The sequence below is a fragment of the Peromyscus californicus genome, unplaced genomic scaffold (assembly GCF_007827085.1).
Source record: "Peromyscus californicus insignis strain IS unplaced genomic scaffold, ASM782708v3 Scaffold_8__1_contigs__length_139910024, whole genome shotgun sequence".
Classification (NCBI taxonomy): domain Eukaryota; kingdom Metazoa; phylum Chordata; class Mammalia; order Rodentia; family Cricetidae; genus Peromyscus; species Peromyscus californicus.
Window position 1 is genome coordinate 116,900,158 of NW_026294606.1, and position 15,379 is coordinate 116,915,536.

At 50.8% G+C, this 15,379-nt stretch overlaps 1 protein-coding gene across 1 annotated transcript in view; it reads right to left on the minus strand.

Moving 5' to 3' along the window:
- The window catches only part of Nlrc5 (NLR family CARD domain containing 5), an 81,077-nt gene that overhangs the window by 43,205 nt on the left and 22,493 nt on the right, over positions 1–15,379 (minus strand). Inside the window, exons 3-14 of the mRNA XM_052728863.1 lie at positions 13,970–14,273; positions 13,302–13,361; positions 12,607–12,675; positions 9,924–11,586; positions 7,718–7,801; positions 7,497–7,580; positions 5,826–5,909; positions 5,629–5,718; positions 4,888–4,947; positions 3,574–3,639; positions 3,070–3,153; positions 393–476 (exon numbers count right to left, since the gene is read on the minus strand). Of these exons, the coding sequence (XP_052584823.1) occupies positions 393–476; positions 3,070–3,153; positions 3,574–3,639; positions 4,888–4,947; positions 5,629–5,718; positions 5,826–5,909; positions 7,497–7,580; positions 7,718–7,801; positions 9,924–11,586; positions 12,607–12,675; positions 13,302–13,361; positions 13,970–14,261 (2,720 nt within the window). The 5' untranslated portion in view covers positions 14,262–14,273. The remainder of the gene's footprint in view (positions 1–392; positions 477–3,069; positions 3,154–3,573; positions 3,640–4,887; positions 4,948–5,628; positions 5,719–5,825; positions 5,910–7,496; positions 7,581–7,717; positions 7,802–9,923; positions 11,587–12,606; positions 12,676–13,301; positions 13,362–13,969; positions 14,274–15,379) is intronic.

Below are 15,379 nucleotides of genomic sequence, written 5' to 3' on the forward strand. Positions count from 1 at the left end.
AACCCACACCTACACCCTAAGCAAACACACCACTTTGTCCCCTAAAGCCATGACCCAGTGGCAGAGTACTCAACCACTCAGTACCTTAGCCCTGGCTCAGGGCAAGGCTCCTACCTCCCAGAGCTGTGGCAAGGACTATCTGGCATGTGAGCCAGATGTGCCATGGACGTGCTGTCCATGTGCAGGGAGTTAGATGGTGAGGCCACTAGTGGTTCAGGGCAGGGGCAAGAGCAAGGTATAGTCAACAGCCCAACCTCGCTGGAGAGGGAGGAAGCTGGGCAGATCAGGGCTACTCTTGCTGACTGTGGACACGGAGAACTGGGACAGGCAGGGACCAGATGGGACTCTCCATAGACCCTCTTGTTACCCAGCAGTGGGGGGGTGCAACTCACTCCAGTTTCTTGGCAATTTGCAGCTGTGAAGCAGCTTCTGCCACAAGTCGACAGCCTTCATCTTCCAGATGGTTCCCTGAAAGACTAAGATAGAGGCACCGAGGAGACACTCTCACAGTCCTCTCCAGCTCTAGTCAGAGCATCGTTCCCGTAAATGCACTTTATGAAAACTAAAGGGGATAGGCTGCCAGCTCCACACGTGCCCATGACGTTGGCACTTCCACACTTGTGGCAGGGACAAGTATATCTTCATCTTACTACTGAGTAAACCAAGGCACAGAGTACATAAGAGACCTGTTCAAGGTTGGGCTTGGATTTGAACTCAGAGAGCCTGATTGGAAGGTCCCATCTATGCCTGTTCCTGTATGCTGCAACATGCATAATCGCTCCTTGTGATAACTTCCATAATTCCAGAATATCTGACCCAGTGTAGGGCCAGGGAGGCTTTCTTGTTGTTGTTGTTGTTGTTTAACTACTTGCTGGAAATCCCAGGAGTTCCACAGGTAAGTGATCGGGGAGAGATTTGAGAAGATTGTTCCTAGCAGTGTGAATAGCACATTCAAAGACCCTGTGGCATGGCACATACCAACATCCAGAGGAAGCCAGTGTTTAGATTGGAAACTGAGTTAAGGTATCAGTGTGAAAGGGGCTGGGGAGTTTGAGGCAGGCTTCTGGGTCCCATAGGGTTTGAGGATTTGGGCTTTACCCTGAGCAGAAGGAGGGAGTGAAGGGAGTAGGCAGTAGTGAAACACAGCCTACCCTACCAGGAAGAGAATGCCATGGTGGAAGCTGGGAAAACTGATCCAGAAGCTAATGGGGTCACTAGGTGAAAAGTGAGAGGTTCTAACAGAGGAAGTGGATGAAGAGCTTGGAGAAGAAAGTGTCTAAGTTGGACTGGCAATGAGGGTGAGCCAGGTAGCTCAGAAGGGTTTATTCCTCTAACCAGGTGGGGTGGGGTTGTGTTGCAAGTGAGGATGCTAGGGAGGGGCAGGCTCAGTGGTGGCAAGAGGGTTGGAAATATCCCGTTGTGAATGTGTGTCTGTGTGAGTCTGCCGTGTGTGGGTCCCTTGGATGCCAGGAGGCTCTGGATCCCTCTGGAGTTACAGGCAGTTGCAAACTGCCAACATGGGTGCTGGAAACGGAAGACAGGTCCGCTAGAAGGGCAGCAAGCACTCAGCCCCTGAGCCATTTCTCCAGACCTTTTAGTCGTTTTTAAAATTATGTTTATTTTTTGTAGTGGGGAGGGGCACACGTGGACGTCAGAGGACAACTTGCAGGAGTTGATTTGCTCCTTCTGTCACGTGGGTCCTAGAGAGTGAACTCAGATGGCCAGACAGTGACAAATGCATCTCCCTGTGAACTTGTCACTTACCTGCTGGGTCACCCTCATTTGCTATGCGTTAATCTTGTCCTTCAGTCTTCCAATGAAACAAGGTAATGGACCAACAGTTGATCGCCCAGTCAACCCTCACCCTATGTACCACACTCCGAGGTGGGGCCAACTCACCCCTAAATACTTCATAGCACTCCACCATTTTTTTTTTCTTTTTTGGTTTTTCAAGATAGGGTTTCTCTGTGTATCCCTGACTGTTCTGGAACTCACTCTGTAGACCTGGCTGGCCTCTAACTTAGACATCTGCCTGCCTCTGCCTCTGGAGTGCTGGGATTAAAGGCAAGGGCCGCCACCACCACCTGGTGCACCCCACCATTCTGCCTTCACATCGTTTAGAGGACTTCCTGTGATTGTTGGGGGGGTGGGGGCTCCCTTCCTATCACTAGGAAACGACCACCACCAGTTCTTCGGCCCTGCTCAGGAGCCAGGCATCATGGGAACTTCTTTAGCCTGTAAAGAATGGGTCATCCCCCGGCCACACTAGTGAAAGCCCATGAACTGTGGACTGGTGGCTGTGGACCCCCATGGGACTGGACTAGGCCCTCTGGATACGGAAGACGGTTGTTTGGCTCGAACTGTTTGGGGGGCACCCAGGCAGGGGGATCAGGATCTGTCCCTGGTGCATGGGCAGGCTTCTGGGAATCCGGTGCCTGTGGTGTGACACCTTGCACAGCCTTGGTGCAGTGGGAAGGGGCTTGGACCTGCCTAGGCTCAGTGTGCTGGGCTCTGCTGACTCCCCATGGGAGACCTCGATTTGGGGGATGTGGGGATGCAGGGTGGCTTGGGAAAGAGGGCTGAGGGGTAGGAGGAGGGAGGAGGGGGATCTGTGGATAGTATGTGGAGTGAGTAGAAAATTTCTTAATAAAGAAAAAAAAAAGTCACGTAATCCATCAGACTTTTCCCAAGCGCAGGAGGAGTCCCACTCTGCAGATGGCTATGGAAGTAGTGGCAGGACTCATGAGGATGGGCTGGGAACTTCAGACTAGGCTGTTCCTACCTGTTTGATCTTGAGCAAATTTACTCTGTGCCTTCATTTCCTTCTCTATAAAATGTGGTTACATCGTAGTGAGGAGGAGACGATAAAACACATGTCTAACAGCTCCGAGCTAAGCACTTGATACAGGACAGCGGCAGATGTTCTGACTGTTGGGACGTCCCTAGACTCTTGAGCAGTCAGCCAACCATTACCACACCCCACCCCCACATGAAGGTGAGACCTTGTCTGCCCTGCCCAGCCTCCCTAGCTGTTCCTGCCCCCAGTCTCCCGCTTTCCAGGGTACTCACTCCACTTCCTCCAGCCTGGGGCCTTTCTGGAATAGCTCCACCAGGGTTTCTGCATCATGGACCCTGAGCTGACATTTCTGAAGCCTAGGATGGGAATGGAGGAGATCAGGGAAAAATCATGGTCCTTCCTGTCCTGAGTCAGATGAGTCCTGAGGGTGCAGACCTGGGATCTGTGTACCTCTAAGTGGTGGGGTGATCTTGTTCAAGGCACTTACTCTGTCTGTGACTCAGTTTCTTTCTCTACCAAGTAGAATGATATGCATCATTCATGAGGGTCATCCTAAAAGGCTTCCCACAAAGTACCAGCCACTTCTGAGCACAGTGTCCCACATATAGTAAGGGTCCATTCGGCTGGAACTCTTGTTGACACATTTGCTCATGCATGCCTTTCCCCTGTCTCTCCATCTGCTTTCCCTGTATTCCTTCCTGCCTGCTCCTCCTCCCTTGGGAAAGGACCCTTCCTCTATTACCATTTTCTGGAGGCAGTGGGCCCTGCTGAGGTACCTGAGTTCCAGGCTCCGGCTCTGTCCTTCTTTCTTCAGGCTATCTTTGTCCTGTAGGGTTGATGCTCTGAAAAGAACAGATTACACACTAGTTTGGGCTCAGGAGCCTGACCAGATGGACTGGACCTCTTTGCCTGGCATCTAGGGTCTAAAGACCCTGCAGCACCTCTCATGGTGAGCTTGTCTCAAAGAGAGTGCTGGAAGGCACTCAAGGTGCAGCTTGGAGAAGCGGCGGGAGCAAGGGCTTGAGGTCTAAGGGAGACTTTATTCAAATGTGGTCTCCCCTACATGTGGCTGTGCAGTCTTTGGCAAGTCACGTAATCCATCAGACTCTTCGGTTTCTATTTCCTAAGGTCACCATGACAGCATCCCTTTGTTGTGACCTTTGGTTCAGATGATAGGGATCATGCACTGCCATAGGCAGGTCCAGGCAGTGGGGAGCTACAGCCCTTTCAGACTGGAGAGGAGAGGAGAGGAGAGGGGAGGAGAATGCCAGAGACTGCAGAGAATCTTGGGCTATACCATAAGCCAATTTCCATACACTTATAGACTGGAATTGCCTAACAGAACCTTTTGCAATGGCAGAGTGTTCTTCCACTGTGTCATCTGCCACGGGAGCCACCTGTGGCCACTGCTGAGCCCTGGAAGGGTGGTACACGCAACGGATAGACTGAAAGTTACTTCATTTACATTATCATAGTGAATGATAATGACCACATTGGGTGTCAGAGCTTTAGACATCTTGGGGGTGGGCAGGGAGTGACATTGGCCCAACTGGGTCATGGTACAGAAGGGGAGATTCAAGCTGGGAGCTCAGTCAGGGAGGAGTGTGGGAAACGTGGGAGGGGTGTTTTCTTAGAAGGAGAGCTTCCATGTCTTCACCTACCAATGGGGGGGTCATGTGTAAATCCATATGTGGCCAGCATCTGAGTGCTGGTGGTGTGCCAGTGTTTGAAGCATGTTAGATGCATTTACTCCTTCCATTCCCAAGGCAGCCCTAAGATGTAGGGACCATCACTGACCTCTCCATTATCTTTCTTTCAGTGTGAGCATTTTTCAGTTTCAGTGCACGGAATCTTCACATTCCCTATGGATCTGGCCAATTCTGAGGCCCTGGGCATGCTCTCTAGCCAGGGGTCAGATGTAGTCCAGACACATGGGAGAGAGAGAGGACACTCTGCTAGCCCTGAGCAGGGATTCACACAGCAGTAAGGAGAGTCTTCCCATGTCAGCTCTCACTAGGTTCTCACCCTCACCTTCCCAGTCTAGATACCTTCTCAGGACTAGCTGGGGCCATGCCTCCTGAGCTACTTACCCTGATGGTTGTGCAGCTGTCTCTGTGACCGGGCACAGAAGGAAGATGAGGTCTGATTCCCTAGAGGGTCAGACACAAAGCCATGATATCCAGGAACAGGAAATCAGCACATCACCCCACTTGTACAGCTGTCACCTGCACCTGCCCCAACCATCCAGAGAAAGAGTGCCCCAGCACAGGCTAGAAGTCCTCTGCCACTCAGTGAGCCTGCTTTTGTAAGGTCAGGAAGACAACGTGAGAGGGGTCTTTGTTTTGTTTTGGTTCTTTTTTTTTTTTTTTTTTTTTTTTTTTAAGATAAGGTGTCATGTAAACCAGGCTGGCCTTGAACTCACTATGGGGCTGAAGCTAGCCTTGGACTCCTAATCCTCCTAAGTGCTGGTATTGCGGGTGTGCATCACCACGCAACCTGAGAGCTTGTAAAAATGAGAATTATAATTGTATTCAGATTAGGAAGCCTGCCGTCTAACCTGCAATGTGAGCCAATGAGGGACCACTGTTTCAGAACCATGGAGAGCGACATGCGGCTTATTCGGTTGGCTATGCCGGTACTCCGCAGTGTTGTCCATCCATCCATCCATCCATTCATCTTTATCTACTTATTAAGCACCAGACCTGAGCAAGAGTCTAGATGTGAATTAAGCTGACTCTGGCGTGCACACACAGATCTCTTAAGCTAGGGACTTCCTCCTCACTCCCTGCCCCTTCCCTTTTCCCCAAGACCTTGAAGAGTTAGCTGCTCACCTGACCTGCAGCTTTCTGACAGTAGGACACGTGATGGCCACCTTTACCAAGGACAGTAGAGTTGACATGGAGAAGCTGTTTCTGCTCAGGCTGCACAATGGTGACAAAGTGTCAGGGGTGGATGCCCTGGACACAGTCGGCAGAGAAAAGTGACTTGGGCCAGGAAAGGGGCTTGGCTGGGAGTAAAGATCACTTACTCAAGCTTCCGGAGCTTCAGCAGGCAAGGGAGCAGCTCCACAAGACTCAGCACTTCTGGGTCCTTGAGCTGGTTGTCGTGCAAACTGCAGGGAGACCAAGGCCCAACCCCTCAGGTGGGGGGATGGGTGCTAGGAAGCCCCAGGTGGTGGGTGACAGTCTTATGAAGTGAGGTGAGGTGATCCAGAGGCCTGCTCCCAGGGTTTAGATGTACAATGTGCCTGCATTCTGAGTTCACTGATGTCCCGGGGACTAGTGAAATCTCTCTAGGAGGCTGAAGACTCGACTTCTGGTCTCAGCTCTGGTCACAGCTCCCCAGAGCCCAGGACAACCTCTCTGACCTCACTGTCTCTACCTGGAATCCCAGATGGAGGGACAGATGGATCTATGGTGTGAGAATGGTTGAGAGCAACAGGGGAAATTAAAAATAAATAAATAAAAGAGGTGATGGGGGCCAAGATTAAAGATTAAAGTTACTCAATAATCGAGAAAGAGAGTTTTAATAAGATCAATGGTTTAAACCTTCATCTCAACCAGAGTGACCACTGCCCAAAGGCACTCATCAGTGGGAGCAGCAGGGGCTGGCCAGCTTGTGTTCCATCCTGTAAGTGCTGTATTCTACTTCCTGGGTGAGCCTGCTTAGATTCAGTGGTTGCCGTTCTGGATCTCAGGAAGGAGCTATCTAAGACTGTAGCAGACCAAGGATTTTGTTGAGACTGTGTCTCCCAGTAATGTCAGAAGCTGTACCCATAAAGTTTCACCAACATGACTGCCTAAACATGAGCTGAACAAGGACAGCATCAACAGACCTGTTCAAGTGGATGGGAGAAAGCCCACGACACCTCAACCCTGCACCAAGAACTATAGGCAACTGAATGCTAAGAGGGAGAAATAGTCTTCCCCAGGGAAGAGCACATCAACTGGTTTTCCAATATGAAATGGTCAGCCCTAGAAACATACATTCAAGTAACATTTACAGACTGAGTGGGTTGTGTATACAGGAACAATTAATGAAAAAAGAGGCCATGAATCTGAAAGAGATCAAGGAGGGGTGTATAGGAGAGTTTGGAGGGACAGAAGGGAAGAGAGAAATGATGTAATTATGTTATAATCTCAAAAGTAAAATACAAAAATATTTTTAAAAAGATTGTAGCAGAGGGTCCCTGGCTCCACCTTTTCCTGAAGCAATCAATTCCAGACACAAGCAAGAGCTGTATTGTGCAGATGTGCTCAGCCAGTGTGTGCTGCATCTCAGTGTACCTGTGTGTGCCACACATGTACCCATCTGTGAATAGGCATGTGACACACCCTTGAGTTAGATGAGCATGTACTTCTGTGCAAGTGTGTACCCAAGTGTAGGAATGTGAAGTTGTACATTATATGCATTAATGTGTCCTCATAATACTTACCTTCTGCCTAGACACTGCAATCCCTTTTCCTAGAGTTACAGAATGAGAGGAGGGAGCCCAAAACTCATAATCCTCGAAGATAACCCCAAATGTGTGCCCTGCTGGAGTCTGGGAGGCGTTCTTTTGGATTTGGCTCACCTCATTCTTGGACTGATGGCTCTCTCTCTGGTAGTCCCCAATGGAATATGCAGGCCCCAGGGGTGTCCTAAGAGCTGGGAAGTGACCCTTCTCCCAGGCAAGATAGTCTTCCCAGAGATCACTCACCTGATTTCCTCCAGCTGGGAACAGAGGGGCAAAGCCTGTACCAGGTGGCTGATGCCTCGGGCTGTGATCTTACTTCCTGTTAACCTACAGGACAAGCAAAGATGGTAGAGGAATGGGAATGGAGAAGAGGGCTGGCCAGGAATCTGTCTGTTCATAACTAAGCAGGGAAAAGTGTGCCAGACATCCTTAGTTGCATATTTTGCTTGCAAGCCTTGGCTTACCCTAGGGTCTTCAGGCTCCCCATAGTAGGCAAGCTTCTGCTCAGAGCTTCTGCAAAGGCGTCCCCACACTTTCTGCTTTTAAAGCTGCAGGAGAGAAGCAAGTCAGTGCTGGGCAGGGCTTAGTGATTGGCAGGACATCATTGGCAGTGTCCATGGGGACAGATGGGGCATCATAGTAGTATGAGTCATCCTTGTGGCTGTTAGAGTAGTTGCTTACAGCATTAGCTTCTTTATCTGCCAAATCAATTCTCCACTTCATCCATAGAAATATAGTCATATATAGTTCAACTCATGGCAAGAAAACATCATGCATGCTTTTGCTCATGTGCACATGTGGCAGCCAGAGGTCCTTATCACTTTGTTGTTTGTTTGTTTGTCTCCCACTGGTCCTGAAACTCACTCTAGCCTAGGGTAAGACAGTGAGCTCTGGGGATCCACCTGTCTCTGCCCCTCAACTCTACTGCTACAGACATGAGAAGATAGGCTCAGCTTTTATGTGGGTGCTGGGGACTTGAACTCAGGTCCTGTTGCTTTTAAAGCAAGCCCTCTTAGACACTGAGCTATCTTCCCAGACCCAAGAATCTTTCCTTAGAAAAAGAAACAACCGCCGGGCGGTGGTGGCGCATGCCTTTAATCCCAGCACTCGGGAGGCAGAGCCAGGCAGATCTCTGTGAGTTCGAGGCCAGCCTGGTCTCCAAAGCGAGTTCCAGGAAAGGCGCAAAGCTACACAAAGAAACCCTGTCTTGAAAAACAAAAAAAAAAAAAGAAAAAGAAACAACCACAAAGAGTTAATTATCAAAATGGGTAGAGACTTTAGCAGAGGTACAATTTCACCTCACAAATGGGTCTAAAAAAATTCAATTTTAGCCGGGCGGTGGTGGCGCATGCCTTTAATCCCAGCACTTGGGAGGCAGAGCCAGGCGGATCTCTGTGAGTTCGAGGCCAGCCTGGGCTACCAAGTGAGTTCCAGGAAAGGCGCAAAGCTACACAGAGAAACCCTGTCTCGAAAAACAAAAAACAAAACAGCAACAACAAAAAAATTCAATTTTATATCATTTCAAAAACAAGATTGTCACCATTCCTTAGCCTCTTTCTTTAAAAATGAATGTTACCTGGTGTGCTTTTTTAATTGGGGGGGGGTATTCCTTTTACTTGATTATTTTGTTTTCTATGCTGTTCATGTTTCTTTCTTGTGTTCGGTGTTTCAAATATGGTTTGTATTAAAAGATTTTAAGTGATAAAACTGTAACTCAGAGGGCTGAACTGCCTTGTTACAACGTTAATATTATATACTGAAATGTATAAAGTGTTTTCAGTCTATTGACACATATAACATGTTTGTAAATTAAACCTGGTGTTGATCTGAAGGAAGAGAACAAGAAATGGAGCTCTAGCAGGAAGTAGTTTACCAGCCAGAAGTGACATTCCCAGCTTCTCTTGCAGCCCAAAGTGGCTGTGTGGCTATGTTCTCAGTGATGCAATGTGACTGCAAAGGATGTGTCCTATTTCCATGGTGACTTTTAAACACATTCCTCCATGGTCACCCTTTCCCTTCCTCCAAGTCAGGGCACAGGGACACCCATGGTTCAGCATTGATCCTACAGCTAGGATGTCTGAGGGGACACTGGAGGAAGGACTGGGGTCTCTGCATGACCACATGGGCTAGAGCAAGCTACCGACTTGGACCACCTACTTCTGACTTGTCCATCACAGAGACACACACTCCAACAGGACTGCCCCCATAGTATCCCAGGAGGCTTGCACTGGGACTACACCTTTGTTCTTTCTAGCTGATAGATACAGAGCCTTGGCTCTGGACCGGATGCCTGTTGGGCATCATCCCATCTCATTTTCCCATATCCCCATGACTTGTGTACGCATTGCAAGTATGGAGAAGCACCCTCAAGGGAGGTAATATGTAACTTGTCCAAGGTGAAACAACCTTGAGCAGCATAACTCAGATCCAACACTCCAGTCCCTGACTGACACAGAGATAGGAGAGTCAAGGAACCACAGGCAAGAGACTCCAGAGGCCTGATCAAGGTGCATGGTTACCCCGCCAGCGTTACACACTGGATGAAAATGGGACACTCTTTTCAGGTAGTCAAGACTTGAATCCAGTCTCTCGGGACTAGTTGGCCTCCTGCTTTCCCAAAGCACAGTGCCCTCCCCCACCCTTCCCTACCTCCCTTCTGATTTGACTCACCTGAGACTCTCAACCTGCCCACACCCTATCAGAGCCTCTGGGCAGTGGGGCTCCAGTGGGCAGCCATCAAAATCCAGGTGAATGGGGGCAGCCTTGTGTTCCAAAACATTGGCCAGTGCAGCCAGGTCTGCACGGGTCAGTGGGAAATTGTGGAAGGAAAGTTGGAAGGGGAGGCTTTGGGCAATGAACCTCGCCAGCTCCAGCTCCTGGGTCTCAGCCACACAGTGACACAATTCTATCATCTTTGGCCCTGTAAGCTTTCGGCTAGCCAACTTCCTCAGCACCTGAACAACAGCAGCCTGCCTGGAGCCCACCCAGGCTTCGTCCCGCTGAGCCAGGTGGCAAAGGAATGTACGGCAAGTGTGGGATGCCAGGCCTGCCAGGAAGGTAGGGAGATGGTCGGAGAGGCCCAGCCTATCTTTGGTCCGCAGTACCCAGTGGGAATTGAGGGTGACATAGCAGATGAGCATGTCTTTGTCCACTGTGTCACTGGCCATCAGATACAGAGCAGCAAAGAACTCTTGCAGACTTAGGTGGGCGAAGGCATAGCCTATTTTTTGGTGATCAGGACTGGTATGGATACAGAAGGAGGTCAGGAGGCTGTGGACAGCTCCAAAAGCCATCAGGGGAGGAGGGATGTCTGCCATAGAGAAGATGACCTTCCCAGTGTCCAGTCCCCTAAGGGCCACCTTTCCAAGGTCCAACAAGGATGTAGCAGGCAGAGTCCCATTGGGGTTAAAAGTCTCCACCATCTGCAGGTACAGCTGGGTTACAGTGGACAGCAGGGCCGTAGATTGGCCTGGGGGGCTTCCTGGAAGCAGACGGCGGAGGCAGAAGCAGGCAACTCTGCACAGTGCAGGTACTGCACACATACCCCGGAGACGCTCATTGCTTCTCACTTCTGCCAGGGCCAACTCCTGCAACAGCAGATCACTGAAGAAGTGGCTGACATACTTCTCTACCCGCAGCCCATCAAAGCCCCACATGTACACCATGGCTGCCTCTGTGGGCACACAGGCAGGCAGTTTCCCAGGACGAGAGGTGGCCATCACCCAGCAGCCTGGCAGAAGGGCCCCACGGCAGAGGTCGGAGAAGAGGGTGAGGACTGAGCCTGCATTGTCGGGACCCATGGAACCGGCATGGAGTGCCTCATCCAGCCCATCAAAGATCAGTAGCACTTGATGGGCATTCTCCCCCAGGTACTTAAAAACAGCATCAGACTCTGACTCCGGGCTCAGGTACAGATCAAAAAGGAGCTGGGGCAGTGTCAGCAAATGTGTGATTGCGTTGAGGTGGCGGAACTCAAAAAGGAACAGAGCCTGGAAGCGGTCCAGCTGACCGTTAGCCCACTTCCAGCAGAGTCGATGGGCCAGAGTGGTCTTGCCCATCCCAGCCTTTCCCAGCAGTACTGTCACTCGAGGTCCCTTGTGGGCCCTGAAATTGAAGAGATCTTCGATGCTCACATCAATGTCATCTGCTGCCTCGGGGTCTCCCATAGTGGCTCCCTCCTGAGCATCCAAGGGTGCTGTAGCCCGGTTCCACTGCAGAATTGGGGGTACGTAGGCCAGTGGGGAGGCCTGAGGATGCCCTGCTCCCGTGCATACACCACCATGGTACTGTTGGGCCGAGGTCTTTAGGAGTTTCAGGTACTTCTTAGCCAACTCTGCAAGGGGCACAGTAACGGCATGAAGGCAGGATCTCTCACACTTGATACATGTCCTGGGACCCTGTGATCAGACTGTTACTGCCTTTAGCCTCAGCCGTGTGTGCATGGGGGCAAGTACGAAGGGCACAGTGAAGGTTCTTAGGCCATCCACACTCCCAGAAGGAGTGGTTGGACAGCAACATGGGCTCTGAAGCCACTTACCCAGGGAGGTGAGGATGGGCCCTTGGGTTACAACTCTCTCTTCCAGGGCAATGCAGGGGAGGTCTTTTTTCAGTCAGCTAGGGGAGGTTGCTCGCTTTGCAACATCTATGGGGACCAGCTCTAAGACAGCAGAGGCAACTGCATCTTTCCCTTGAGAGTGAGTGGGAACCAACAAACCACAGACTTTGTATCTGCCCATCAGACCATGGGAACTGGGCTCCTGCTATGCCAAGTGTTACTTCCTTCCTTCCTGGGTCATTGGGAAGACTCAGCCTCCACCCCTACTCCAAGGAGGACTGAAGTAGTGGCCTATTTTGCACAGATGTGAATTTTCTAGTTATGCCCACAATAGGTGGAGTGTATGTGTATGTGAGGGCTGGGCCAAGGACTATTCCAGATCACTGATAGAAGATGAAGGAAGTTTCCCCTCTCCTCTTCCCCTTGGTCTAGCCTCAGTGCCCTGTGTCTCCATGGACCTCCTGTCTGGGGGTTCTCCAAGGCACCTTCATCACCTCTATCCTCACTCACCCCCAACATGGCCACTGAGGGCTCAGGCCTGAGGTCACACTGGTTACCACCCTGGTGCTCCCACAACCTTGAGGACAGTCTGGAAAAGCCAAATGACGAACCCGTCCTTGAGATACCCTGTCTCCTCTCCTGTTCACTCAGGACCTTCAGTATTTCTCTCCTAGAGGCTTGGAAAACAAGCCACTGGGCCTCCAAAGCTTCTCATCCAGGGGCAAGGCCTTGAATCTGTCTGTGATCAACCTCAGGGCAACCCAGTCTTACGCGGAGTTCCCTACTCCCGTGACCCACCTAGCTGCTGTTTCCTGCAGTGCTTCCGGCGGGGGGAGGACCCACAGCTCTGAGAAGGGCGCTTGACACCTGGAAAGAGAGAAGTAAGGGCATGGGGGAGAAAATGGGGACCCAGGCAACAACTTTGGGGTGCTCTCTTCCACAAATGGGCCCAGGCAGAGAAGAACGAGACACTCTAGGATTACGAGAAGGCCATTTCTATAGCTTCACCAGCAAGCTTCAGGCTCCGGTCCAGGATGAAGCAAGTAGGCCCACAGCAGGGCATTCTAAGCCCCATGTCCACCAGGGAAGGGGCAGGCTCTGTGAGAGTGAAGCTTTCAATTACTTGGTTGAGCCTGCAGCTGGTCCTTGTTAATACACATCAGCACCATGACATGACACCTGCCTTCCTATAATTTCACGAAGTGGGGACAGGGACATGAGAACAGGCTTCCTGGGTGACACCTGACAGTGGATCTATAGGGCTGAGGCCAGCCACACTCAGTCTCTTCCAGGGCCCCAAACTAGATCCCTGGTAAAAGACAGTAGGGCAGGTCTTGAAAGTCACAGAGAAGGAGGAGGTGAGACTTGGTCCATGTGCTGAGGAAGAAATGGTGGTCACTAGCCAGTACTAGCTGAAGGTGAAGACTGAGCATACCAGCTGGCACCCCAAACCCCTATCAGCTGGCACCCCAAGCCCTAGCCCCAGATCTCACCATGGTGCAGCAGAGGTCCAGGATGGCTGTCTTCACCAGCTCCTATCTGCTTAGAGAATTCTGTAAGACAGCAGAACACATGCCGCTAGGGATGTGGGATACAGTGTCATGGTGGTGCCTGGGTAGCTCTGAGTGGTGTCTGCTCTGGGGACAGCCGTAGGTTCCAAAGATTAAAAACTGACACCCAAGCCCATCTGCCAGGAAAGCAGGTGGTACACTCTGCATGCAGCAATGTGCAGATGTATACATGTATATATACAAGTGCACATGTCAGTGAGGATGTATGTCTGCACACATATCTGTGTGTGTATGTGTTCACATGCATGTATGTGCAGTCTGCTCATGTGTGCATGAGTATGTGTCCCCACCTCCACGCTGGTAGAGCTCATGGTTGAGTTTTCACTTTCTGTCCAAGGGCCCCTCCTCAGTTCTATGCTCAAGAAGGTGCTGAATGGAATACTTAACCCCCTGCTTATTAGTAGGGGCTGAGGTCTTCTGACTGAACCGTAGAAGGAAGCCTCTTCTTGGTCATTGCAGGCATTTGGAATGTATGGCTCTTCTATGTCCTCTCTGTGTGACCAGATGGGTCACAGGGGGTGGGGGGGGCCTGAAGCTCTGCAGGTCACAAGGCTGTGCTGGCAGCCTGTACCTCCCATGTGGGCCCTTACCGTCTTTTTGGCCCCAGATGCTCAGCAGTGGTACCTCCAGGTCTAGAGGCACAGTAAGCTCCATGCACAGACTATAGATGAAAGACTGCCAGGTGGCCAGGCCCTGGGTGTACAGCCTCCTGAGCTGATGACGAATGATCTCAGGATCGGGGGCCTTGCTGCTGGAGTCCAGGTCCGCGGTCGGGAGGTAGAACCTAACCTGGGCATCCAGCCATTCTGAGTTTTCACTCAGCAGCCTCACAAGCCAGGCCCACAGGTTCTCAGTGCCCAGTTGAAGGCTCTCAAGGTCCATCAGAAGCCGGCCCTGTGGAGATGAGGGGAAATGGTGAGCGTGAGGGTAGGAGAGTGGGGGGCAGGCAGGCTGGAGTGAGTGGTCTGTGATGATTTGTGTTAACTGGCAACCTGACACAATTGAGAACCGTCTGGGAGATGAGCCTCTGGCCATACTTGTGGAGGATCATCTGCACTACATGAATTGATAGGGAGGATCCATCTCGACTGTGGATGGAACAATTCCCTGGGATCCTGGGCTGTCGAGAGTGAAGGGAGGGAGCCGAGCACTGGCATTGGTCACGCCCTGCTTCCTGACAGTGGATGCGACTGTAACCAACAACTTCACACTCCTGCCACCCTGACTTTCCCATGTGATGGACTGTACCCTTGAGCTGTGAGCGTATTTTATCTCTGTTGTCAGTGTATTTTATCACAGCAACAGAAAGTAACCTGGCCTCTCCACGTTGTGCTGATGTATCTGCTCACGATCAGCTTCAGAGACGGGCCTGCTTCCGCACCCTCCCGAATCTGTAACTATACCCCGGCTAAGCAAGTCTACCAGCTCTTCAAAGTGTACAGGGCTCTAAGGATGCTGTTTCCATGGACCATATGTGCTGTTCTCAGTCTGAATTAGTTTCATGACGGAGACATCTAGCCATCGCTAATTCTGTTCTTCTTTCTTTCTTAGTATTATAACTCCCAGCTATTCCCTGATTATCCGGAATAGACTGGATCCCCCAGCCCCCCTAATAGTTAGACACAGCCACACCATAGGGGGTAGGGTTGGCCAGTGGGATGCAAGTGGAATGTTATCTGCCTTCTTTTGCTTCTTCCTGGTGGCTGGAATGTTAACAGGATGGCTAGACCTTGGGCAGCTATGTTGGGTCACAAGGTAGAAAAGCCAGTGCTAAGAATGTGTGGGTAAAGTTGCTCACCTTCCCGGGACTCTGGCCTTTAGCCCTCTATTATATGACTGAGAAATACATTTTTATTTGGTTCAAAATACTGTCACTTAAGGAATTCTGCATATAGTGGACCCAAGTCTTAGCTACTACAAACCATCTGCTCTCTCTCTCTCTCTCTCTCTCTCTCTCCTAATTCTCTCTTTCCAAAGATTGAGTTTTATTTTTTTATTTA